We start from the raw sequence: 27,791 nt of genomic DNA on the forward strand, positions 1-27,791 counted from the left end.
TAAGCTTTTTCCTCTGTGAATAGTTTTTGGCATCTTTTTTTTTTAATCCTTAGTTAAAGACTGCGCTTTGATGCCAAAGCCCATAAAAATTCCAAATTCCTCTTAAGTTTAAGAATTATTTTGTAGCTTATGTTTTCCATTTCCTACTTTTGCTTCTTGTTATATACAATATCTCTGCTTCCTTTGTTGTTTGGAGGGCTTAGAGTTGTTTTTTCTTTATTTGATTTTCAGACTTCTGATTTCTCAGACATTTTCACTTTTTATGCAAAGCATAAAATGCTCTTGGCCATGGAAAATCTTCCCATGCTTCAGATACCATTTTAGTTACACTGACATTAGGAGCATTTGCTCTAAGGTAGAAGACAGAATGTTAGTGAATAGAGCATGTGATTTAACATGCTTCCAGAACATGGAAGGGACTTTGTGCGTTGCTTTCCTCTGTCTCTCCTTGACAGACCCAAGTCATTTAAGTATGGAAAGGATTTCCCCTACTTTCTTGACTTCCATCGGTGAGGTTGGTACATCCCTGGATTCTGTGTTCTGCCTTAGAGCATTGTTAGGAAATACGCCCAGCTCAGGTGATTTGTTTTAAACTGTTGCTCCATCAGATGCCAGATTTTTTTGCTTTGGTCTTGCCCTGACATTCCTGAAGCTGTGTCCAAGGGTGGTAGTGAGTGCAGGGAGGGGCCCATATCAGCGGCGCTTTGACATATTTGATCTGCTTCTCCTTCCCTCAGGAAAAGCTTTGCCAGCAGAAGTACAATGTCTCCTGCATAATGATCATGCCCCAGTACCAAAGGCAAGGATTTGGAAGGTTTCTCATTGATTTCAGTAAGTGAAGTGCTTTATTTCCATTCATGATCCAGAGAGCCTATGGCTGTTATGGGAAACAGTAACACATAAAACTTTATTTAACCTGCTTTGTTGTTTTATCAATAGATAATGGGATTTCTATTTATATTTACATAGGTTAGAAAAGCGTCCCCAAGTGAAAAATTTACTGCTTCCCTGTTATCATACTCTAGGAAATTGAGACAAGATCTCTCTCACACAAAGCTATTATGCTGAATGAACTGGCTAAATTACATTCCATTTTGTGATGCTCATTAGTACCAAAAGAGGCAATTATTTGTGATTAAAGCTAAAGGAGGTGTTATTTCAAGGCATTCTCAGTTTTCAAAAAAAAAATTGCCTCTATTTTACAGAAAGGAACACAAAGGGAATATTTCTATTAAAATACTTTGTCTTTTCAGAAGATCTCTCTCATAGCAATGACTAAAATCCTTTTTTGTATCCTTTTAATTTTAATCTACAAATTTTCAAAGAACATTTGGTTAATATGTGTTTGTTAAATTATCCAAACTCTCTCAATCATGTGACTGACTAGCACAAGCAAATGTCTAGAAGAAATGTTGGGAGAGTTGTTATAGTTCACTTTCACCACTGTTATTCTTATTATGAATTAGTCTGTAGCCATGGTCATTGGAGAGAGTAAAACCCAGATACCCTGAGTTGTGGCTACTCTTAAAATGTGGACATTTCTAACTTTGTAAAAATGTAGTCAGCAGCGTCTCTGTATTCTGTAGATCACCGTGTTTACCAGAAGGCAGAGTGAGTCAGTCAGCCACCAGGCATTTATTCAGTACACACTCTGTGCCAAGCACTGTGCTAGGTGCTAGAGAAGCAGATGCAGTTTCTGCTCTCACAGAGCTTCCATTCCATCAAGAATGAGAAGGGGTAACCATAAACTTAGACTAAATCCAACGTACTTAGAAAGAGTGAGGGCTTTGGGAGGTAGAAAGGCTTTGGTAGAAGGTATACTTGATTTCTGTCTTAAAGAAAGTAAGGAATTCTGTAAGGAGGGGAGTGCATTCCACAAGAAGAGGACAATCAGTGCAAAGAGATGAGATGCTATATGAGAAGAACATAGAAAAGGTCACTTTGGCAGGTCTGTAGAATGTAGGGAAGGGAATAATGTGCAATGAGGCTGCAAAAAAGGACTGGGCCAGAGAGGGAAGAGCTTTCCAAGCCAGGAACAAGTGTGGACCTGTCTACTGGCGAGAGGGAGTCACTGAAGTTTAGTAGAGAACTTAGAGGAGTCACATGGTCACATTGGTGCTCAAAAAAAAAATCACTCTGCCAGCTTTGTGGAGGATGGATTGGAGTAGAAAGAGACCGAGAAACCATCGTAGTAGCCTAGGCAAGAGAGAATCAGGGCCTGAGCTTGGATGGTGGCCCTGTAAGGACAGATCTTGTGGCAGGATTTGCAACTGACTGGGTGTATGGAGTGAGGGAGGAGGAAGAGTGAAACACAACTCCTAGGTTATGACTATCAGAAAACAACTTTTCAAAAACTAAGAAAATTCAAGAAGTAACCAGGTAATAGTCACTTAGTGATTACTCATTAAATGGTAACAATCATACATGTGAACAAGAGAAACTATGATAAAATACAGTGGTATGAGATATGTCTGTATCCCTTAATTTTGAAATATTTAATATCTGGACATTCATCACTAGATTCATTAACTAGGCTTTACTCTTCCATGGGGGAAATTGTGCTTGTATTTTTTTATGTTTTTTTAGTTTGCAACAGGGAATGTGTCTTTGGGAGGCACAATGGTGCAGTGCAAAGAGCCCTGGATGAATTTGGACTTGAGGACCTGGGTTATTAGCTGTTTGATCTTGGGCTGATCACGTGCCTTCTTTCTCTGGGCCTTGTTTTCCTTGTCTGTAAAATAAAGGAGCAGAACTCCAAAGTAACTTTCAACTTTAAATCTACGATCCTTTCCTTCCTGTCAAATCTGGAGTGATTATGCAGTGCTAAAATGTACATCTACCTGTTCATGAGAGAGGTCTTTTCTGTGGGAAGTTATGTTTAGATCCTTTGTTCTGAAATTTTATGTCAGTACCATCCATAAGTTAATGCAGTAGTTATTATTAAGAATGATAGAAATAGTTGCTAATTATCTGGCATCTGTGGCACTGGGTCAGTCACTACAGAGATGTTCATTTGCAAAAGAACATCATTATTTCCTGCATCCTTCCACCTTAAAGCCTAAAGCAGTGATGATTTTGGTATAGACCAACATTGTTTTATTCAAATATAATAATTCCTTATTTATACAGCATTTTCCGAGAATGAATGAATTCACCAAAGTGAATTTTCAAGATGACTAAATTTGTATTCTTCACATGAAAATGTTTGCTTGTTTTAACCACTTGGATGGGAAATATAAAATGTCTTAGACGTTACTGCATTCCTAAATCTCAGATTTAACTGAACATGACTAAACTTTTTCTTTATGATATGGACTCAGTTATGAAGTCCTTTTAGCATGGACCATATGGGATTGCAGGAAGAGAGCTGGCTATAAGGCCAGGAAGACCTGGGTTCAAGTTATGTCTCTGACTCACAAAATGACTGCCTGAGTGCATGAATGAAGTGTCCATCAATTGCTTACTGTGTGTTGAGCTGGAGAGGCACACAGAAAAGCAGGATGGTGCCTATCCCCAGGCAGCTCCCTTGAGAAGGTGCTGTAGAGTAGTATGTCTTAAACTCGGGCAAGACCCCACTGAAGGCATTGCAAGTGGAGAAAGTTTAAGAAGCCCCATTGCTGGGCATACGTGGATCTGCCCTGGCAGAGGAAGTTTCTTAACCAGGGATACCCTATCTGAAATAATTAACAAGTTCAGTCCAAAAAAGACAAAAAAGGACAAGGCAGTGTGCTCAGTATTAGCGATATAATATTTATATCATGAGGTGATTAGCTCTCCGCCTTCTTTTTATTTTATTTTTATCTCTTTCCTCTCTCCAGACTCTTTGACTGGCAAGAGAGTTCTTGTGTTGTTTGACTTGCCTCTAGCATTCCCTCCGCAAGTACCCCAGTGTGGAAAATGAGATAACTCTGGTTGTCGAGAATCTCCTGTTGAGTAATAACGAGTGTGGCTCTATTGAAGGCGTCAGAAGTAAAGTGTGTGGGTTTAGTGTAGGCGCTACACAGCATCACAAGAGAAATCTTTCAGAGCTCACAAGCCTTTTTCACTGATTTGTACCTTTGTGTCTATGTCTCAGAAGATCGAGGTTCGAAAATTGGCTTCTAAATAAACGGAGTTGCTAATGGGAGTCAAAGATTTTTTTAGGTTGAGAGTAGAAAGAGAGAAAGAAATGCTGGATCATATGATCCAGTGGACTCAATGAGAAGCTGTAATGAAAAGGTAACACTTAGGATGGGCCAGGTGTCGAGGGGCAGTGGGGCCGCACAGGATTGGACATGATTGAGACTTAAGCACCACAGATCCTTTAAGAGCCCTCTTATGCCCCTTTGGCCATGTCCCAGCTACACAGAGTTTTAGGAAGAGGGGAAATAATCCCTATGAAGAAGGGATGAAAAGAATTGTTAATATTCATTGGAAAAAGACAACACGAAGGAGGGAATTCAGCCCTCAAAGCAAGAGAAAATGGGTTTGAATTATAACAGTAAAATTGTATGTGTGGTGGCATAGTATGATCTCTGTAGTTAGAGGCAGGATTCAGATCTTGACTCTGGCACTTAGTTGTGTGACCGTGAACAGATCACTTAACCTAAGTCTCAGTTTCCTTACCTGTAAAATGGAGATAATAATACCCATAATATTTAGCCTGCAAAGGCTGTTGTGAGGGTCCAATGAAATGTGTATGGAAAGTGTTTGGTAATCCTTAAGGCACTGTGTAAGTGCCAGTGTTTAGTTAAGAAATTAAGGGTTCTTTCTGGTAAAGGACAGGGGAAAGATACTGGGATAATTGTAGGGATATAAGAAATAGCAGAGAGCAATAAAAATTTATTTTAAAAAAAGAAATTAAGGGTTCAGTAATTAATACCTCACAGAATCAAGTCATCCCAGAGTTGGAAGGGATGTCCAGCTCAAACCTGAATAAGTTCCTCCCTGGAGGAAAAGAAATACCATCACTGGAAGCCGTTCTCTCAGGCAGCCCATTCCATTTTGGGTGAGGTGTCATTGTCAGGGAGTTCTTCCTCATCCCCTGCCTCAATATTCCCCTTTTCAGTTGCCACGCATCGTTTCCAGCTGTGTCCTCTGCGGGGCACTGATCTCGCTTTCATACACTAGTGCTTCACGTACTTGAAGACAGCCTTTTCTGCTCTTCACTGACTATCCCCGGTTCCTTCCGCTAATTCTCATAGGGTGCGGTCAGCCTTACACTTACCAACCTGGTTACCTTCTTCTGTACTACCTACATATCGCACCTGTCTTTTAAGGCTGCTGTGTAGATCAGACGGGAGTGCTTTGTGTTATTGTTGTCACGGTTGCTAACAATAATAATAATTAGGTAAAAACTTGCCTTTAACGGTTTGAAGCCAGTACAGTAGGTTGCTAAGAAAAACTATAAAATCACCTTTTTTGGAGATAGTCAGGAGAAGAGTTAGCAGTTGCCCTTTTTGTAATGGTTAAGATGTGGTTTTTATATAGGCTGGGGAATTAATTCAGTGACCTTTAAAAATTCCATTTGTCTTTGGAATGCTAAGCTATTGGAAGACAGATAACTTAGGGAACATATTTTCTAGACCATAATCCTCTAACCCTTTAAAGGGGAATTTTAGCTTCTGGATTTATTGTACTCAAGTTTTTTACATGGGCCCCAGAGCCATATGGGTAATGGAGCATTTTCAGGAAATCAGATAAAATTCTTAAGCAGAAAAATCTTATTTCTTATAAAATTATTTGTTACTTAAGCTAGCTGAAACAAGATACTGGTGGAGTGGAGAGAAAGCTATAGTTGCCTACATCCCCCCAGTTGCACATTTGAATTGCAGATATTAATGTAATAATTTTCCTTGTATTTATAGAGAGCCTTTCTTCCAATAGTCTTAGAACACTTAAGACATTTGGATATATTCTGCCTTTCTCTTTCAGAGAACATTAGGTAAGTAATGAAGGTGTTAGCCCAAATTATCCCAAAATGCAAAGAGATACCTTTATGGTAACTTGCTTTTCACCTCCACATAGGGAAGGGAACCAGGTTTACCAACCAGGGGATTGCAAAGCCTGACTTGTTCACTTATGGCCAGACTTAATTCAGGCTGGATTGGTACTTGATATTTGGAGTTGGAATGAAATAAGAGCTCACAGACGATTTAATAGTTTTAAGACAGGCTTTAATTAGCCATAGCAGGCAAAGAACACTCAACAAGGATATAGCATTGATTCAGCTGAGCATAGCTTTCCTCTGTCTGTGTTGGCAGTGCTGGCTTACTGGTCAGGTCTCAGAAAAAGCAGCTCCTGTTTCTTAGTAGGTTGGCTTTTGTACTTAGGCCACCAAGAAACTACCTTGATGACCAGACCCTTATTCTCTTTAGCCTGTTAAGTCTTAGGGAGAGTTTCATTCCATTTTCTGGAAAAGCTAACCTAACCTTCATGGCAGGTATTACTCTTAACATATCCTCTTCCCCTGCCAGACCTCTTCTTCCCTTCTTTTAGCAATTAGGACTTTCTAGCAGTGAAGAGGAATGGCCAGAAGCTGATACCACAGTCCCTTGCCAGATATTCCCAAGCAGCCTTCTCTCCTCCCCCTAACCACCCCCAAAATAATCTCAAGACTTTCCGAGAAATAAAAAGAAGTTCTAGCCGATAAAAAGGTTGAGGACCTTGCTATGTCCCCGTAAGGAAGGAGGATAATGGTTATTGTTCCCACATTTCTTTGGTTTCTGAGGCACTAGAGATGATGGCCAGCCAAACACCGCAGGACTAGATAGATATTGAACAGGTCAAGAATCCACTGATGCCATAGGGTCTCAGCCCTGCTACTCCTGCTGTTGCTCTTGGTTTTGTTTCAGTCCTTCTTGTGCTCACATTTCTTACTCTTTACCAGATAGTTCATTCTTTTCGAGTTGGAGAAGGAATATTGTCTTCATAATCAAAGAATGCTTAAGAATGCTGAGGAAATAGCTAAGTTGGCAGTGACAAGATAGCTTGCAGTCACATTTACTGGCCACCGCATGACTAATAAAATAGGAAACAGCTCCTGCTGCTTAGCAAGGACTGAAGCATCCATCAGCGATCACCACATGGCTGTCAGAAAAATGTCACAGATATATCTGTAAGCCAAAAAGTGTCGTCCTAGTGACAGAACCTAAAGCAGGCCACCACAGCAATGTATGGTATAGATTGCTAAAGAGATTGACATGATTTGTTAAGGGCTGTCACAAAAGGAACACAGTGGCACTGGGTCCTGTGAGCCCACGACTGATCAACAGCCCAGCCAGAAATGTCCATAGACCAGCAGAGTATGGGCAGCCCTCCCTTTCCTAGAATAACACAGAAGCTTCCTGTGATGCTGCTATACTCATGCAGCCACAGAATAGGTGAATCTGGAAGGGTGTTGTCCTGCCACTCTTTGAGTCAAGGTAGCATGAAACAGTATTAGTAAAATTGGTTTAATATGGCTTGTGCTAAGCCAAAGTTGTTACTGAATGCCAAGGAAAAAAATAACGCAAATACCAAAAAAAGCCAATAGAATGAATGGTAAAAAATTTTGTAATACATGGCAGCTCATTTTGCAGATACAGATAGTTGCTCTGCAAATGCCAAATAAAATCAATAATAACTGTGTAACATTCTTTCTCACCACACCCCCCCCCTTACACCTGTACATTCAAACTTAGCTTACACAAGCATTTGTGACAATGTTCACATCAAGTTTTAGCAGTATCTGATAAATCGTGGAATGTTGACACTGATTAAATCTGGAGTTATGTTGACTGTTATGACATCAAAGATGCTGTAATTAAACCATTTGTGGGATTTTTATAGAATGTCTTCACACTTGAAAAATACAACGACCAGGAGAGAAGGAATTTCTTTTAATATTTCTGTCACTTAGCTTAAAGTCTCATCAAAGATAAGGCCTAACTTGGAGACATAGGTAGAGGTAAAGCAAATTGCTACTACATTCCTTAATGAAGAACAGGAAAATGGTGAGACCCTGGGTCTTGGCATCCAACTCCTTACCTGTCAAGAGGAAAGATGGTGCTACAAGGTATTTGTTAGTCATCCTTGACCCAGGTGAGTTGACAGTGAATGTTATATAACTCTTGTTTCATTAGCTAAATTTTGAAAGAGAAGGAATGCCTAGCCTTTAAGTGGGACTTGGGCCCACAGACAACTGGGGCAAATATGAGCAAAGCAAGGGAAAACTGATGGGATCACACTCTTTTGTAGTTCAAGACTTGGGTGTATTGCCTGAAAAAGCAGGTCAAGTGTTTGATTTTCCCCTCCTTAAATTACAGTATCACTGGACTGTGAAACTATGAAAAAAAATGAAGCAGAGTTTTGTTCAGATTTAGAAACCAGGTATTCTCCCATTCTGTTCAGAGGCGGGGCTACTGCCTAATCTTTGCATCTTACTCTGACTTTGTTTTCAAATATCTGAAGCAGTGATAGTACCATATAATAACATAGCATGAAGTTCTGAGTGAGTAATGCCCTTTTAGAAGCTATAACAAATAAGCTAAATTTCAAGTTTCTTAAAGCCAGAAGCTTTTAGCCTTTTTTTTGTCCTGGACCCCTTTGGTAGTCCGGTCAAGCCTATGGACTTTTCTCAGAGTAATGTTTTTAAATACATAAAATAAAATACATAGAATTACAAAGGAAAGCAATTGCATTGAAATGCTGTTATCAGAATGTCACTTCAGTATTCAAACTATACCAGGTAAATGGAAATCACTTGGCATGTTGAAATTCTTTCCTCAGTGCTGCTGAGGCTCTACCTAGAAAGATCTGACGGACAGGATAGAAAGCACATTTTCTTCCTGAAGGTGGGTCAAGAGAAGATAGGCTGAGGAAATCAAATTTCTTTTACCTTCTGAGTGCAGTGATTTGGCACGAGCATCCTCAGAGATGATGTGAAAATCGGACTGTATAAAAAATATTCAGAAATTATTTTTGAAAACTCTGGGATGGGGAACCTGCGGCCTCGAGGCCACATGTGGCCCTCTAGGTCTTCATGCCTGAATCCAAACTTCACTGCTCTAGGGGAATGAGAAGCGACAGAAAAGCAAGTTACCCCTTAGAGTTAAAAGCAAATGGCTTTTGGATTACAAGCTCAGTTTTTTCTGGTTCTTGTCACTCTGTATCAGTCTTGGGAAGTGCTAACTCCAGAAAGAATATTGCTAAGCAATTGAAAGTAGTTGGAAGCTAAGTTTGAACATTGCTAAACTAAGACACTTGGATGCTATTTGGCAACTGGGAAGCAGCTAGAAAATGAATCAATTTAAGTAAGAAATAACTTATAATACCCAGTGATTATAGTATTCTACTTAATTAGATAGTAACCAATAAAATGCTTTTTACTTTGACACTTTTTGTTGCAAATTTTTACAAGACATATTAGTTGACTGTTTTGTCAGAACCTCCATTCTCTTGCACTAATGATGGTGCTCTCTCTGTAGCTGATTGTGTTTGTCCTCCCACGACCAGCCTTCCCACAGTCTAAGATCACTGCCGCACTTTGGCCTTAGGGCAACCCCTTGTTCAGCCAGCCTCCTTTTCCAAAGACTGGGTACTGAGAGGACTTACAGGCTTTGTTGGTCAAGGAGACCTTATTCTGAGGTAATCATGGATCCTAGAAGAATGGAACAAACCATTTTTCTCAGCATTTAAGTTGCTCCCAGAAAACTGCAAGTTTGGTAGATCTTTGAGGTCACTCAAGTGTAGATCACTCAGTGGTGGTACAGCAAAGCGAGAAGAAGCATTGGCTTTGAAGTCAGTAGAGAACCGAGTTTGAATCCCACCTCTTATACTTATCAACTGGGTTAAGTTGCTGACCTGAGTCGGTTTCCTCTTCTGTAAGATGAGGAGAATAATATCTATCATGCCTCCCCAGAGTGGGATCAAATTCAATTATTTTTGTCACGTGCTTTGCAGACCTTAAAGTATTATATAAATTTCAGCTATTATCATTTTTTCTTTTAAAATGTAAGACTAAGATCTTTGTAAAATGTAAAATTTGTAAAATTTAAATTCAAGTTATTCAGATTTAAATGTTTTTATTACAATCTAGAAGTTGCTTTTTTGGGGACTAAATCCCTGTTGCAAGTCTTTTTCTTATGACTTCATACTTCCTCACCAAAAAAAAAAGAAAAGAAAAGAAAAAATCCAGCCAAGTAAGAGTTCTCCTTAGTTGGCTCCCAGTAAATCCAGGCTTTACTGAATGGACCATCTAGGAAACAAGGAGTGGGTCGAGGCACTAGCTTTCCCTACAAGCATGATATGGGACTTTGTAGGAAGGGGGCAGAGTTAGGAATTACAGGAAAGCCGTGTTCTTCATAGCTACCTCAAAAAATAATAGGGAAATACTAAAAAGAAGAAAATACCTTATAGTCAACATGAGAAGATTAAGTGATTCTGAGAAGTGTTAGAACAATGCTTATTTTGCCCAACTCAGTCGCTATGTTGTTCAGTTTTGCTGAACTCTTTTTGTCCCCTTTTTAAAATTTTTGTTACAGTAAATGACTTGCTGGCTAGGGGAGGAGGTATACTGAGGCATGAAGCTTTTGTAAAAAACAAAATATATCAGTAAAAATCTAAAAGAATAGAAAGGAGTCATTTTATCCTTTAACAAGAAAATCTATGGGATTCAGCCAAGTCAGTAATCAAAACACATTTATGGAGTTGAATGCTTATATTAATAAGAAAGAGAAACTCAGCCAGTCTGTGCTTTAAAAACTTAGAAAGGGAACAAAGAGATCTATTAACAGAAAAGAACTAATGAAGATAAAATATACATTAATTAAATTGAAATTTTAGAAACAATTTAAATGATAAATAAGACCAAGTACCATTTTTCAAAGTTAAAATTGATAAATAGTGCATCTAATTTTTTTAGAAGAGGGCAAACCTAAATGACCAGATCTTGAAGTGGACCAGAAACAGTCTTACCAAATTTGACATGGTTCAAGGATGGGGTGTTTATTCTAATTTCCTCTTACAAGGTTAAAAAACAGTCTCCACTAACACATTTGGGACTTATATTGTCACCTTGGTTTGGAATTTAAATGAGCACCCTTGCCTTTGGTCCATTGATTCCACATTATGACTGAGTCAGGTTTAATGTACACTTTGACTTGATCTTTTAAAAAGGACTAATAGGAATAGGTTTTCAGAGATGAGAACCACAGTTGAAACAAGGAGAAGTTAGTTTGACTCACACAGTTGCCAGTTCTCTGGCCAGATGGTCCTTTCAGATCTGGAACTCAAGTGACCCCAGGAGAAAAAGGAACTATGTGTTCCTTAAAACAAGATGGAAATATATGGCCCTAGAGTAGACAGAAGCCAGAGGCAAAAATGGAGCAGTGAGAATTCCTGGAGAAATCCAAGCTCTTTATTAGAGAGACAAGGAAATTCCTGGACTAGGCAGAGGAGTTTCTGTAGTCAAGGAACACCAAGGAACAGAGCCATAATATAGCAAATCAAACCCACAACTTGCTTTCTACTGTTACTTACAGTTAGGTAACATACATAGGTCTTTGGAAAGGGGCTAACTCACTGCCCATTCCAAGTACTTTTCCCCTTCAGGTGAGCTTCACCTGAAACATAAGTCCTAGAGGATTGTATAGTTCTATGAGAAGAGACAGTTGTTTCGACTGTTTATGTGCTCAGATAGGACTCTTGTTTTGTTTTTCATTTTCTGTTGAGTAAAATAAAACCTATCCTGTATTGTTAGCCCTGATTACTTGAATGGGAGCTGAGATCTCATGATTAGACAAATAGAGATGGAGGAATAGAAGGAGACCGAATGACACTGAGCAAAGGTACAGCGCCTCAGTGCTTCATGGTGGGGCCAGAGCGCAGTCAGTAGTCTGGAGTATAAGATTAATTAAGTAAGCTGATGAGACTGGGGAAATCAGTTGGAACCAAATTATGGTGGGCCTTTAATGTCAGGCTTAAGCGTTTGTATGTTTGCCTCTATGTAGCTCGGACTTATAAAAGGTCTTGGGTACCTAATTCATTAGATGATATGATCAGAGAAAGATTTCTGTAACAGAAGTGTATAGGATAAACTATAGTGAGGAAAGGAGCCCATTTAAGAATCTATTACATTAGATCAGGCAAAAAGTAATAGGGCTTGAGTTGAGATGTTGATAATAGTAATGGACAGGAAGGGATGGATAGAATGATGATTGGACTGGTGACTGCATGTGGATGTCCAGGGATGGATTAGTAAAGGCGACTTGTATTTTGAACCAGCTGGATTAGAACCAGAGTTCTTAATCTGGCTGGGATCAGCAAATTTGGGTTTTTAAAGTATTTTTATTACTCTATTCCAGGGGTGGGGAACCTGCAGCCTCAAGGCCACACATGGCCTTCCAGGTCCTTGGGCGAGGCCAAGTTTTGCAGAACAAACCCTTTTATTAAGGGGATTTGTTTTGTGAAGTTTGGATTCAGTCAAAGGCTGCACTTGAGGGTCTAGAGGGCCACATGTGGCCTCGAGGCTGCAGGTTCCACACCCCTGCTGTATTCCAATGTAATTAGTTTCCTTTGTAATCCTATGGGTTGGGTTTTTTGGTTTTGTTTTTTTTTTTTTTTTTTTTTTTTTTACAAATTTAAAAAGAATATTCTGAGAAGTCTATACCTGAGAATATTCTGAGAAGTCTTTACCACATTACCAAAGGGATCCATGACAAAAAAAAAAAAAAGGTTAAGAACTCCAGGATTAGGAGAACATTAATGGAACTAGAGAGGGCAGAAGGAAGAGGAACGGGTTTTTCTTTTGATTTTTTTTTTTGAAGTGGGGAGCAAATTAATTAATTGGGTATTGAATTTATGCTACTGTCAGGGAATCTAAGAGAAGATTTTCAGGATGCAGTTGGGAATCTTAGTCTAAGACTTGGGAGAGAGGTGATGGAGAGGAAAGTCAATACTGGGAATCATCTGCAGCTGAGTTAGGAAAAACCTCAGTCTGTAGAGAATCCATTAACAATGACAGTTAAGGTAACCAGGACATAATGAGAACCCAGCTGAAGTAAGATAGCCTAGATTTGTAGTGGAGCTTTTTACCTAGACTTTTAGCAATCTTTCAACATCAAAGGATAAAGAGGAGAGTGGGGTTTGGAAATGGGTACCACAGGAGGATGAGAGATCATAGATCCCTAGAAGGTAGTGAGTTGGCTGCAGATAGTCCTTTAAACAAATTTTGGAGAAGACTGAGCGAATCTGACCATGCATGTTTTATGATAAGGCAGAGCACAGTGCCTGTGTAGACTCAAGATGCAGAACGTCTGTCTCTTGGTGGGGTTTAGGACTGTAAATGGAAGGGCTTCTTTTTTTGTGATGTTAGCCCCACTACCTAGGCATAAAAAGTTGGAACATACCACAAAGCTGGCCTGGCTGCATCCACTACAGTTTTATGTGACAAGTTTCAACTCCACGAAGCAATGTTTATAGATTAATCTCTTCACTATCCCACTTACTCTAGTAGCTATTCCAGACCTTTCATCCCTCCTCAAACTCATGAAGACCCCTCTCTTACCCTCTCAGCTGAGGACTTCTCCCCATACTTATTTCATGAAAAAAGGGAAGCCCTTTGCTGGGTTCCCTTTTCTCCCCTCCTCATTTCACCTTGCTCAGATGTCTTCCTTTATTATCTCTTTCACTCCTGAGTCATCGAAGAAGTGGTCCTTCTCCCTGCCAAGGCAGACTTCTCAGCATTGATGTTTGATCCTGTTGTGTCCCAACTTCTTTGGTAGATAGCACTCTCATCTCTCCCCTCTCACTAATCTTCAGTCTATTTGCTGCTGCTTCCCAGCAAACATTCCCATATCTCCCCCAGCTTTCAGAAACCTTTGTGTGATCCCTACCATCCCCTGTCATCCTACCTTTACTCTCCTCAGCTAAACTACTTAAGAAAACCCTCTAGTTTAGATCAGTCATTCAGTCAATAAACATTTATTAAGTGTCTACTGTGTGCCGGGCATTATGCTAAGTGCTGGGGATACAAAGAAGGGCAGAAGACAGGCCCTTCTCCCAAGGAGCTCACAATCTAATGGATGAAACAGGATGAAAACAACTACGTACCAATAATCTACAGACAGGATGGATTAGAGGTAGTCGACAGAGAGATGGTACTAGAATTAAGGGTTTTGAGAACAGCTTCCTGTAGAAAGTGGGCTTTCATCTGGGATTTGAAGAAAGCCAGGAATTAGAGATAGGGAGGAAACCCTTCCAAGCATGGGGACAGCCAGTGCAAATGCCTGGAGTCAGGAAGTGGAGTGTCATGTTCAAGGAACAGCCAGGAAACCAGTCTCACTGAATTCAAGAGTCTGTGGAGGAAGAGGAGATGACTGGAAAAGGGTAAGTTGTGGTGAAAGGTTTGAATGCCAAACAAGATTTTATATTTATATATTTATAGGTGATAGGGAGCAACTGGATTTTATTGAAAGGGAGGGTGGGACCTACAATTTAGGATGATTCCTTTGATAACTGAGTGGAGAATGGACTGAGATGGGAAGAGACTTCTGGAAGGAAGATCAACCAGAAGGCTATTGCAGTAGTCTAGGTGTAAGGCAGTATCAGAAGAAAAGAGGGCATATACAAGAGATGTTATGATGGTAAAAACTGATGGCACTGACAATAGATTGGATATGGGAGGTGAGAGAGTGAGGAGTTGAGGATCACACCTGGGTTTCAAACTTAGATGACTAGGATGATTGTGGTACCCTCAACATTTAATAGGAGAATTAGGAAGAGGGGAGGGTTTGAAGGATAATGAATCCAGTGTTTCCACTTCTCCTCTTTTACAAACCTTCTGCAGTCTGGATTCTGACCTCATCATTCAACTGAAACAGCTCTCTCCAAAGTTGCCAGTAACCCCTTCATTGCCAGATCTAATGACCTTTTCTCAATCTGTATGTTTCTCGACCTTTCTGCAGTTTTTGACAGTGTTGATTACCCTCTCCTCCTTGAGGCTTTTTTCTTTCTGGGTTTTCAGACACTGCTCTGTCTTGATTTTTCTTCTAACTTCTCCTGCTGGATCTCCTTTGCTGAATATTCCTCCAGGTTATTCCCACTAACTAGATGTCCTCCAAAGTTCCATCCTAGGCCCTCTTTGCTTGGGGTTCTCATCAGCTCCCATGGATTCAACTATCATCTTTATGCGGGTGATTCTCAGATCTCTGTCCACCCCTAACCTTTTTCTTAACTTCTCGTCCTGTATCACCAACTGTCCATTTAACATCTCAGACTGGATCTCCCTTCCATAGACATGTCAAATTCAGCAGATCCAAAACTAAATTCATTGTTTTTCCCAATACCCTCCTGTCTTCCCAGCTTCCCCATTGTTTTCAATGGTATTACCATCCTACCAATCACCCAAGCTCTCAACCTGACTGTCATCCTTAACTCCTCAGTCACATTCACCCCATATATCCAGTCTTTTGCCAGCTCTTGTCATTTCTACCTTGACAACATCTCTCATGTATGTCCCCTCCTTTGTACTCACAAAGCTGCCAGCCAGGTGAAGACCTTCATCACTCTTCCTTGGGCCTGTTTTGTGGTTTTTTTTGTTGCTCTGCCTGCCACAAGTCTCTCTCCCCTCCAGTCTATCCTTCACTCGGCTCCCAAGTAGTCTTCTGATCACATGACTCTCAGTTTGTGCTCCCTGTCACTTCCAGGATCAAATACAAAATCTTCTGTTTTGCTTTCAAAGCATATCCTTTTGACTTTTTCAATCTCCTTATACCTGACTCTGTTTCACGTACTCTACGATCCAGCAAAGTTGGCCTTCTTGCTCTTCTCCACATAAGACACTCTGTCTCCCAGCTCTGGGCTTCTTTATTGTCTATCCCTCATGCTTAGAATGCTGTTCTTCCTCCCCTCCACCTCTTCCTTTCCTTGGCTTCCTTCCAAACAGGGCTCAAAGCCCACCTTCTGAAAGAGGCTTTTCCCAAAGTGGGTCCTCTCTCTCCGTCCCCCTCCCTCTGAGCTTACCTCTCATTTACACTTGTTTTGTTTGTACATAGTTACATGTATATTTTCTCTTCCATTAAAATGTCACTTTCTTGAGGGCAGAATCTGAATTTTTGTCTGTCTGTCTTCATATCCCTAGAACTTAGCCCTGTGCCTGACATATAGTAAGCACTTAATAAATGTTTGACTGACAGAAAGAATGAGCATAAGAGAACACTGCAGTGTCTTTTGGGGAAGCTATCAGTTACTGAAAAGCATATGGATCTTACTGATTGAAAGGCTTGAAATAAACTTCAAATCCTCAGTGGGAACTGGCTATTATATGTAATATTTACTTGCTCATTCTCCAGTTTTTATTAGTTAACCTTCAGCTTTTATGGTTCAGGGGGCTCCAGATACCAGTGTAGTCATTGTTAAAATTGTAGCTGCATTTATTATATAACAACATATACATCTTCCTAGATTTCTCTAAACTATTCTTGTTATACATAATAAAACCTGAAGTTTGTGTGCTGGTATGCTAAGTTTACTTGAGAAAGTAGAAGAAGCTATTAGGTAACATTCTCCTTTGAATTACTTTAAGGGAAAACTTTCCTAACTTTCCGTCAGTATTTTTTGCAGTTCTGAGCCAAGGTTTTGTTTTAACGGGCAAAGAAGAAAGCAGTTTGCTTCCCTGAGGCTGTGAGCCAGCCTGCTTTTCAGGAGTGGCATTTATGAAGTTCCTGATCTTCTTCTCTTAGTGAGGAAATTTTTATTGTTGTTAAGATTAAATTCAGATTTGAGTAACTGCCTGTGCTGTTGTTGGAGTAGGACTGCTCCTTCCAGTGCTCCTGTTTCTGCACCCACTGCCCTGGCCGTGTCCAAGAAGGAAGAAGACAAGCCAGGTAGTGGATAGCTGAAATTTAAAGAAAGAAAACAAAACTGAATGCTGTCTCTGTATTCCTGCATCCTTCTTTGGACCTACTAATTCTAGAGTCCCTTTAACCCTAAGTGACTTGGACCAAATCCTTGAGTTTTATCTTATAGGACTGATGAAGTAGGTGCTCACCTCAGTCTTTTCAAAGACAGTGGAGGATGCCTCACCTAGGAGAAGATTGTAGCTAACTATGCCAAATGTTTCATCATTATCAATTACAGGAAGGATTCAAGAACCAGAGAAGGAAAGGAATTCCAACTGAAATCATTCCAGAGGCTTATATCCCCATGAGCAGAGCCCTAGCTAGAATGTTTGGTGGAGTGACTGAATTATAGATGGTCCTCAGCAAAGCAGGCTGATAGTGATGGACCGTGGAAACATTCTGATTGACTAGGAATTTGGTTAAGTGCATTCATGAAGTAAAGTGATCACAGACACCAAAATGAAACCAGGAGCTATTTATCAGCATGACTGAGAAAGATGAGTCCATTTGAGGGAGAAACAATCTTATGACACGGATCGGACACAAGCCTAGCTTGTACCCAATGTAGTGATGACTCTTGAAAGAGAGCCTTTGCCTCAACTCATTGTTCCAGGGTGGCCATTTGGAGTGTAGGAGGAGGCTGCATCCAAGTCAGCTGAAATGTTGCTGAATGTGTGTGTCTCTTTTTTTTTTTAATGAAATAGATAAGCATATGTATTTTTTCCATCCAAAAACACTCCATTTTTTAAAAAAAGAGAAAATAAGATAGAATTTGATTTCATATTTCATATGAAATGCTAGGGCCCTGCTGTCAACAATAAAAAAAAAAGGAACAGTTTTTAGAGCCTCTCACTTGAGTTTGCTGGCTTCTCATTAAATTTCCAAGTATTTGGTTTGCTGGGGGATCTTAAAATGATAGCCATTGTCTGACCAATCTATGAAAGGCCAAGACACAGCCCTCTCATGGCTTACTGGAACTTCTGTAGTTCTGTTGTCCTCTCCCCCTTTTTTTTAAGTTTACATTTTAATAGTACACTATATTTAGTCAGATTTTCATATCAGGTTTTACAGGCGCACATGTAGCCAAGTAATTAATTCTCTTGACAGTGACTTTCAATGACAAGCCATTTTGACCTCAATTTAATCACCCTTTGTCTGTGCCAGACAAGGCACAAAAACTGGAAAGCACAGGAACCTGTAGCCTCTTTGCTAGAAATAATTTACCCAATGTAGCCCAAGTACTGATCTGAGATACCTTTCTTACAAGGTGGCTTCTTGTTGTTGTCATTCGTTGTCATTCTCTATTTTTTTGTTTTCTTCTGTTCATCCTTTAGTTTTTGGTTTGCACAGTTGTGTACCAGATGTTATTTCTTCTTTTCATTCTGAGTATGTTGAAATAAAACAAGTTAGTACAAGTGAGTTTTTTCTCAGGCCCCCTCAAAAATTTTTTTAAATTTAATTCAGTATATATTATATGCAAGGCACTCTTCTGTGGTGTGGAAGGACATGTAGATAGATATGATCCAGACAGTTCTCAAGGAGTTCATGATTTAATGGAAGTAGTATACAAATATATACACAAACTGTGATACAACAGAAATGAGGTAAGTTTAAAAGAGACGTTCAAGAAAAGTGCTCGGAAAAATAGGAAAAGGCATATCTTAACCAGACATATCCCAGAGGGCTTCATGGGGGAGGTAGCACCTGAGTTGGGGCTTTGAAAGAAGGAGTCTCCATCAGCAGATGGTGGAGAAGGTAGTCTCGTTCTAGCTGTGGTGGATGCTGTGAGGAGAAATCAGCATGAGAATAAGGGACAGAATGGGCCAGTTTAGCTAGAAGACCATTCCGGGCAAATCAGCAGGGATTGCTGCTATCCTCAAGGCTGGGGAGAAATAAACGTGTTTTTATTCAACTCGTCACCACAAGTTTGTAGAGGAAATTCTTGTCATAGCCTTGTTTTTCCTTTCCTATTATGTTTCACTCTTAGATGCCAATTTTGAACTAAATTTCAAACTTAATAAGTAACATACTGTCAATCAGTTTCTCTTATTGCTGGAGTTTATACATATTCCATATATGTGAATATAACTGAAACAGTCATTGTTTTAAAAAGTTCATGCTTTTTACATATTTAATGGTTTTAAGCCCCAGCATGGCTTTTTATTATAAAGATAGTGCCAGTGTTTGGCATGAGCAGCCTGCAACCTCTGTCATGCATTGGACTTTTACTACATTTGATCACTACGTTGTAGGAAACATGATTTGATTTTTGTAGTGATCAGTCTATAGCAGGGTGTTACTTAATAGCAAATTATTATAAGAACATTGGCTATTTTACTTATCTTCTTGATATGATTCACTAAAATCCTTTGTTGTTACCAGTCAATTTTTATCAGGTTGAAGTACAGTGTACTTTAATATGCTAAAGATAAAATCAAAGTTCAAAACAGAATTCCTGATTCAGAGGTTGGTTTCTGGATTTACTGAAATAGACCACATAAAGCAATACAGCTAGATTCTCGTATATATCCATATTTTTTCCAATTTTCTTCTTATTAGAGAGAAAACTAGCTCTTATAGAAATTGTTTTCTTCTTAGAGAAAATACATAAAGCTTGTAGATATTGGACACAAAAGCTTGGTGTTATTTTTTTTTGAAAGGCAGCATTTTGTAGCTACTAGGTTCTTGCTCTTGTTCTTTGTATCTTACACATCTCAGGCTGTCCCTGTGTTTTAGTATCTCAGTGGCTTTGTTACAGCTCTTTTGTCAGCTTGGGTTTCTAGAATCGCAATGATATTTGTAGTGAGCCATTTGAAACATTTTTGGGGAGAATGTCATTCATGTATCAGAAAGTCATTTTTAACTAGAAGTTTAGAGAAGGAAGAGGCCTTAGAGATCATCTAATCCAGCCCCTTAATGAATTGACAAGGAAGAAACTGAGAGCCAGAGAAGTTGTTACTTGCTCAAAGTCACAGCTAACTGGAGACCAAACTAGAAACAGAACATAAGTCACTAAGACCTAAGTCCCAATCCAGTGTTCCAAATGTGGGTTTAAATTAAGCATTTTATTCCACACATCCAAAACAGTCAAAGATACATTCTGGACAGTTGAAATGAGTGCTGTGTTTGACCCTCTTTTCAGGCTCTCTATTCTCATGGTTGTGGTGTACTTTTAATTTTTTTATTTATTTTTATCCTGAAATTAACAAACCAAGTGAAATGAGCATTTCCATTCTACAAAGTATAACAGAAAAAAAGGTTGGTACATTAAACCCCAATTTTGTTACCTACACCTTGCTTTTCCTTTTAAGTGTATAATAGATTCAATGTGTAACCTTCAAAACTGTACTCTGTTTCCTTCTATCCTTCTCTTCTGGGTGTTTTTAAAAAAATGCTTATGCATTTTAAAAGTGACCATCTTCTTGTTTTATTTATGACTACCCTATCACTAGCCCTTTCTTCTTCCAACCTCTCTCTCAACTAAAAAAGAAAAAAAGAAAACCCTTGTGACAAATATAGACAAAGGAAGTTCCTACACTGGCCCTGTCCGACAGTCTATGTCTCCATGTGTACCTTGAGTCTATCACATCTCCTCAAGGTGGCATATTTATTCTTTTAGTAATTTTGAATGAAAGAGAGTTTGTGATGGTTTTGTGATTTTAAAGGTCAGTTTAATTGCATATACTGTCAGACTTGTTTGACAGAACTGCTTTTTTTTTCTTTTTTTTATTCTTTGTTACAAGAGATGGCTCTATGGACAGGGAAGGGACATATTCAGAAGTAAAAGTCATATGCAAGCAAATGATAGCAAAAAAATTAAAGGTTTGTAATTTATTTTTGTTATAAAAAGAGCTTTTCTCCAATTTATTCAGCATTCTGTTGCATAAGTATACTAGTCAGATGTATACTTTTTTTCATAGACCCTGTGGCAAACATATTTTACTCTAATATTTGTACCACATTTTAACGTGTACCATTTTAGTGTAGTCTGTGGCCTATAACTGAAACTCTAGGTTTACATGGACGAGGTTCAATCATGGAGGCTTTTCCCAAATACTCTCTTCTCAGCTCCTATCCAAAACCTTTATTTCCTCTAGGTCCATCAGATCTTGGCTCATGTCTGGGCTTCTATGGAAAAGACAAATGGCCCTCACTTTCTATGTAAGCACTAAGGCTAAAAATATATTAACTACAGGACAGGTCTTATTTAACATGCCAGAAAATGGGAATCAAAAATATCTGCCCTTGATCAATTGAAACAACTCTCTTCAGTGGACCTCTACCTTCCTCAGATGCTTAGTCAGTTCTCCATAATGATAGCACTACCCTAAGGTGGAGGCTCCCTACAAAGGGAAAACACTTTGCCTCCATAAGGAGCCTGGTCCTTTTCCCCCAAAAAACTCATTTTAACAGAAACCTATAAGGTTTTTCCCAGATATTTTACCTGTTGTTGAGAATCCCCCACAATAGGAAAACATTTGGAGTTTCTGAGGAGTCAAGCAGCCTACCCACATGGTGAGCCTCACTTCTCCCGTGGACACCTACAGTCACAGATCATGTTGAAGGGAAACAAAAAGACCATCTGTTCCAACTTCTACCTGAACATGAAACCTTCTGTAGTATATCCAGTATGTGATCATGTAGCTTTAGCTTGACAGCCTTCAGTAAACGGGAATCCATTCCCTCCCAGAGCCATCCATCTCACTTAGAGTTCTAATTGTTAGTTTTTTCCTATAGTAAACCTTAAATGATCTCTTTGAAAATTTACCTAATTCCTGGTTCTGCCTCTGCGCCCAAGCAGAACAAGTTTAGTCCCTCTTCCATGTGACCTACCTCCACATATGGAAAAGTAGTTATCATATTGTTTTCTCTTTCCCATGCTAAATATCACTACTTCCTTCAACTGATCTTCACACGGCATGATTCTTCACCTTCTTGATTACCTTCTTCTACTTATTCTTCAGTTTATTAATGCACTCCCTAAAATTCAGTGCCTGGAACTGAACACAGTGCTCCAAATAAGTTGTCTTACCACAGCAGAAGATGGCTGGACTATCACTTCCTTAGCCCTTGACACCTACAGGCCTAGAGTACTAGCCTTCATTGGAGATGCCACCAAAAGAGGAAAGCACTTGGAGTTGCTAGAAAGCCAACTCTCTTCTCTTCCCCCTGCCTTGCCCAGTCATCTCCAGGGCTCCCTGGGCTTATTATACTAGCCTAGGATTGAGGTTTCTCTGCCAGGGAAAGAAGCTGAAGGTCAGTAGGCACTTGCATAGTCTTTTTAACTGTCACTACTGGTGAAGTGCAAGGCCCCAGACTTGTTCATCTGTGTTGTGATTCTGTCCCTTGCTCATCTTCATTTCTGCTTTCTGCTTGGTCCTAGAACTCAGCATTATCTAGGAACTGTTTATCCAAGTAGCTTAGTCATGGAATTGCTTTCTAGAATCACAGAATTTGCCCTCTAGGCCAACTTGTATCTGAAAAACAGACACCCCCCCCCCCCCCCCCCCCCCCCCCGGCAACATTCCTAACAAGGAATTTTCCAGCCTTTGCTTAAAGATCTTCAGCATGGAAGAGCCCATCCCACTTATGCATAGGTCTCATTATTGGGAAGTTCTTTCTTAAAGCAAGCCTAAATTTTCTAGTTTACAACTTCTACCCATTTTTCCTAATTTACACTTGAGCCAAAAAAAATAAGTAATCTTCCAAATTTCCTTCAAGTACTTGAAAATAGCTAACATTCCTCCTTCCCCAAAGTCTTCCCTAGACTAAATAGCCCCCGTTTCTTCAGCTCATTCCCATAGGGCCCTTCATCATTCTGATAGTTTTTCTGTGCAGTTTGTCCACGAATTCTTTGCAGTTCCACTTTTGCCTACATCTAACGCCATCTTTGAGGCAACTTGTTTTCCTCCAGTCCTGGAAACATTGTAGTTCCCTGGAGGGGCCATGGAGATATGCGGGCTTTCCTTCCAAAGTAGAAACATCCCTATTTTTTAAATCCCGTTTGAGGATGATGGAATCATATCTAGTCATAAACCTGAGCCGTAGCCACACCCTTGGACTTGGCCTTTAAAAGGGGAAAAAGCCTAGGGAGAGAATTTGGAACTCAAAATTTAAAAAAAAAATGAATGTTAGCATTTGTTTTTTACATGTAATTGGGGAAAAATAAAATATTAAATAAGAAACAAAAGAGAGGGAGATTGCTGTACTTCTACAAGGCTTCTTCAGGGAACCACATGCCCCCATGAGGAAGAACAGAGCCCCAGGATAGAAGGTAACCATGTAACCCCAGACATGGTAGAGTAGAATGGTGGTACATTCCTGGATAAGTAAAGGAATTTGGTGACCACATCTCCTAGTCAGAGATTTCTTGGACAAATACTGAATTATTGCATCAGGCCTCCTAGAAATGAGAAGCATTCCTAGACAACTCTTGAGTTCCTGGACCCACAGAAAGGAACTCTGAGATCAATCTACTCCAATTAGGAGTTCAAACCATGGTGTAGCAAGGGACAAAGCTGTGTAGACTATGTAGAAAAAGAAAATTGGACCTTTCCCCTCTCTAGTACCGTGAATTATGTGAACTGTGCAAGTCCAGGGGAAAGGAGAGCCACTTTCCAGGGACAGCCTCTCTCCCCCTACTTTCTCTAGTGTTTTCCCCATTTAAGAGGTCCTCAATAGTAGGGGTACTAGGAGGTAGAGATCAGTCAGAGGCAAGGTGGAGGGAAGAAGGAGAGCTATCAGAACTATTGATGGGCTAGTTTACATTGTTGTCTGGTTCAATTCAACTCAAGTCTACCCTGTATTCATTGTGTAGTTAGCCTGAGAACTGAAGGGCCTTTACTTTTGAGGTAGAGACCTAAACATGAAACAAATTCTAATGCTCACAGGGAGGAAACCCTTTGGTTGGGTCATGTACCAAATAGAGCATATTTTCAAAAGGCTGTCAAGGTTTAACTCGTTCATTTAAACCCAGAACTTTCAGTTCTGGTTCATTGGTTATATAATAAAGCCTCTACTTATGTAACTGTTTGTATGGATTCTTACTAGAATTAATATCACAGCATAATTGTGCATTGCAAATCAGAAAACCTTTCAAATTAAAATATGGTGTTTAAAAAAATTGAGAAATAAAAGAAATTCAGTTTCCTATGTACCCATTTTGTTCATGTTTAAATGATATCTACTGGTGAAATAAATTGATATGTAGTATTTATTTAAGTATTAAAATCTTATTAATACAATGAGGGTAGATTGAATGTGTCATGCATGTATTTCTAGAAAATTGGGGATAAATCAGTTCTTTGTGTGAATTGAATAATTTTAAATTTATAAAAAAATTTTAAATTTATTATTTAAAGGAACTATATGGTGAGCTTTTTGTGAATGAAGGATCTTTTAACGCAAAGAATCACTCCATGTTTTATCTATTTATAGGTTTGTGGTTTGTTACATAAAATTTCCTTAATACAGAGCATACCCAGAAATTTAACATATATGAGAATATTAAGGCACCTTTGCAGTTGTAAAGATAGTTCTTAAAAAGAGCAGGCCAACATTTTGGCAATCAACAACATTCTAACATTTATTAGAAAGATAAACCATTGCAGTTTTCCTGCTGTACTGTTTTTAAAAACAAAAACGTGTAACCCTTTTTTTATTGTGTGATCACAAGCATACTTGGACGTGTTGACAACATCCAGGTGCCAGCCTTTTCAGATCTTTTTTATGGGAAAGCAATGAAGTGAAATTTCCTAGAATCCTGTCCTCTGAAGTGCAGTGCATGGTGCATTAGAGAGCAGCATTCTTGTAAATTTTGCCTCCCTACTTAAACTGGAGAGTAAATGTCGATATTAGTTCAGCGAATAAAGTAACAAAAATGATGGAAGCAATGTGGCTAAGAGTGAAAGGACGATGAAATGGAGGAATTGGAGAAGAAGCAGCATTACAGAATAAGGATGTGTTGGAGACGACAAACACCCCCTGAAGGAGATAGACTGTAGGTGTGGAGCTTAACAAAGAAAGGAGAACATCGAGACTAAGACATTCTTGAAAAAAATTCACAGTAGACCATTCTGCAGCCATGTTTGTTTATAGGAAACTTTTTTCCTTTTTTTCTCGTTTCCTGAATATTGTAAAGATTGGAAACATAAGACAAAACTTTAGGTACAAGGGTTGAATGGCTATAGAGAAAAAAAGTTACAGAAAAGAGGATGATACAGAGTGTCAGGTGCGAGAAGATGGATCAGCACTAAGGATTCAGTCCTTGAGTTTTTGCATGAAAGAGACCTTCCCTTCAAGGAAGCCATCCCTCTGTTCTTACTGGAAAAGTATATTCTGTTATTTGCTTTATGTTGACAAGATTATCATGAATCCCAGAAATTTACACAACTGCATCCCAGCAAGGCAGAAGAAAAGTCAAAAGAATCTGACAGACTTGTCCCTTGGAAGTTTTTCTTTTTTAAAATTTACAGCCCTAAGATGCCCTAAAATGTCCTGATGATGAGCAACATATATAATAATGAAAGCTGAATACGTATAGCTTACAAAGTTCCAGTGTTAAATTGTTACTTTTTACTATAATCTCAGCCAAAAAGAAAAACCACCAGATTCCTCCTGTAGTCGAGAATTTACTTCATTTTTCTTAGGTATGAACTTTTTTTTTCACCCTATCACATATTATGCCATTGAAGAGTTAAACCCAACTCACTTGAAAGTCTGTAACTTGGTCTGTACTCCTGCAGAATAAATGCAGGAAGTTTGTTTCAGTTCTCAGGCAAGCTAATTACAAGAGACAGTTTTGTAATTTACCATTTCAATCTGCTTGTCTGTAATCACACACTTCCACATAGTTATATGAATACCCACATGGTTGTCTATGTTGCGCTTTGATTTGTAGATGATGATTGCACTGGGATTGATTGTTTGCAATATAACATATTGAACTGATTTTTCAGTATTGAACTTTTGCTGTTAACATGTCTGTTTTATTTCCTATTATTGATATAGTCTATGGTTATAGAGTTCAGCAGTTGCATTATGGCTCACAAATCAAAATCTCAGGACTTTTCTCACTATTAAATGTGGAATTTGAATGACAATTAAGCTGTGCCAGTTATTTTTAGCTTAAATTCAGATAATACGATTAACTATGTTGAAGACTCTACATATGACTATTATAAAAAACAATATTGATATCTTTTATTTTTACTTAGCCTTCAATTCCAAATATATTCCTCTTCATCCAACAGAGAGCCATCCCTTCTAACGAGGAATTAAAAAAAGAGAGGAGAGAAAGGCATTTGAACAAGACTGGCCCATGCACCAAGTCTGATAGTATATGCAGTGTTCTATTCCCAGTCTCTTACCTCTCCAAAGAAGGAAGGGAAATGCATTTCTTCCTCTTTTCTTCTGGGCCAGGCTTTATTTTATAATTACACAATATTTCTATGTGGGATTTGGTTTTTGTTTTTTCCACTTAAATTGCTGTAGTCATTGTGTATAATTTTTTTTTCCTGGTTGTCTTACTTCACTTTGCATCAAATCGTATAAATTTTTCTCTGCTTCTCTATATTTTTCATATACGTCATTCTTACCACAGGGTAATAGTCTATTACATTATATGGTCAGTGGAAAAAGCACTGAAGTCTTCTAAGGGGTGTGGAGAGATGGCACTCACATGCTGAAAGTAGTAGTAGCCAGGGGCCTTGAATGATATGAATTTACCAACAGCCATGGTGGAGGTTTCTTTTTGTCCTGCTAACATCTAACATCAATAAAAGTTTAGTTGATAATAAGGAAAGCTTACTAATCTGCACATGAGCCGATCTGGACTTGAGCTATAGCACAAGTATTATAGGCTATGCTAAAACAGTAACAGTATCTGACACTTTAAGGTATACAAAGTACTTCACAGTAACCTCGCAAAGTAGCCAATGCATATGATGTTAACCTCCATCTTACAGGTGAGGAAATGAGGCTCAAATTAATTGACTTTCCAGGGTCACATAACTGGCATACTTCTCCAAACATTGACAGAATATCAATAGTTCTCTGTATGGGAATATCATGGTCATATATTAACTATTTTGACCCATAAAGGCCTGTGATTTCAAAATAAGTATAAATTGTAAACCATGGTCATAGATATTATATTATTTAAATGTAGCGTTCTTCTTCTTTTGAGTACCTAAAGACTGAGTTCTAATAACAGCCATTCATTTGTGGTGCATTAACCTTTCACTTTACCTTTGGGTACTTCCATTTTGTCATTTAAATGATAGTATTATAATAGTTAACCTCACAGGAGCCCTATCTGCACCCCTCACTGCCCCAAAACGTTTGCTTGCAAAGGTCTACGTAGGCAACTTACATATTGGCCATTTAATAAAAGCTCGATCTTCTGGTTACCAGTTAAACTGGTGCAGTGGAAATAACACTGTTTTTGAACATTTAAGCCTTGAGTTCCCATTCTGGCTCTGGCACTATTTTCACTTTTCTGAGTCTCAGTTTCCTCACCTGTAAAATGAGAGGGCTTAGACTAAGTAAGCTCTGCAGATCTTTCCAACTTTAAATCTTTGATTTTGTGATTCTGCCCTTATACTTTGTTTCTGCTCATAAGCCTGTATAGAAGCATCAGAGGTGGAGAAGAGTCATGATAATGGCAGAGTGGGTGGGAGGGAAGGATCCCTGATAACTGTATAGCCTGAGCTCTTGGTAATAGCAACTTTTCCGTTCAACAAATATTTATTGAGTAGCTGCTCTATAAGTACTTTCAGATAAGTGTTGGGGAAAATGAAAAGATGCTAAGACAAGGTTTTGTCCTAAAAGAATTTACAAGATGACAGTGCCTAGTGCTTAGGAAGGCTTTAATAAATGCTTGTTGACTGATTGGCCACTTACTGGTTGATAGTAAGATAGATATTATGCATT

The 27,791-nt window shown here is 39.0% G+C and overlaps 1 protein-coding gene across 1 annotated transcript in view; it reads left to right on the plus strand.

Annotated features, from left to right (window-relative positions):
- The window catches only part of KAT6B (lysine acetyltransferase 6B), a 212,516-nt gene that overhangs the window by 149,044 nt on the left and 35,681 nt on the right, over window positions 1-27,791 (plus strand). Inside the window, exon 12 of the mRNA XM_036735114.1 lies at window positions 738-831. Within this exon, the coding sequence (XP_036591009.1) occupies window positions 738-831 (94 nt within the window). The remainder of the gene's footprint in view (window positions 1-737; window positions 832-27,791) is intronic.

Source organism: Trichosurus vulpecula, chromosome 8 (genome assembly GCF_011100635.1).
Source record: "Trichosurus vulpecula isolate mTriVul1 chromosome 8, mTriVul1.pri, whole genome shotgun sequence".
Taxonomy (NCBI): Eukaryota; Metazoa; Chordata; class Mammalia; order Diprotodontia; family Phalangeridae; genus Trichosurus; species Trichosurus vulpecula.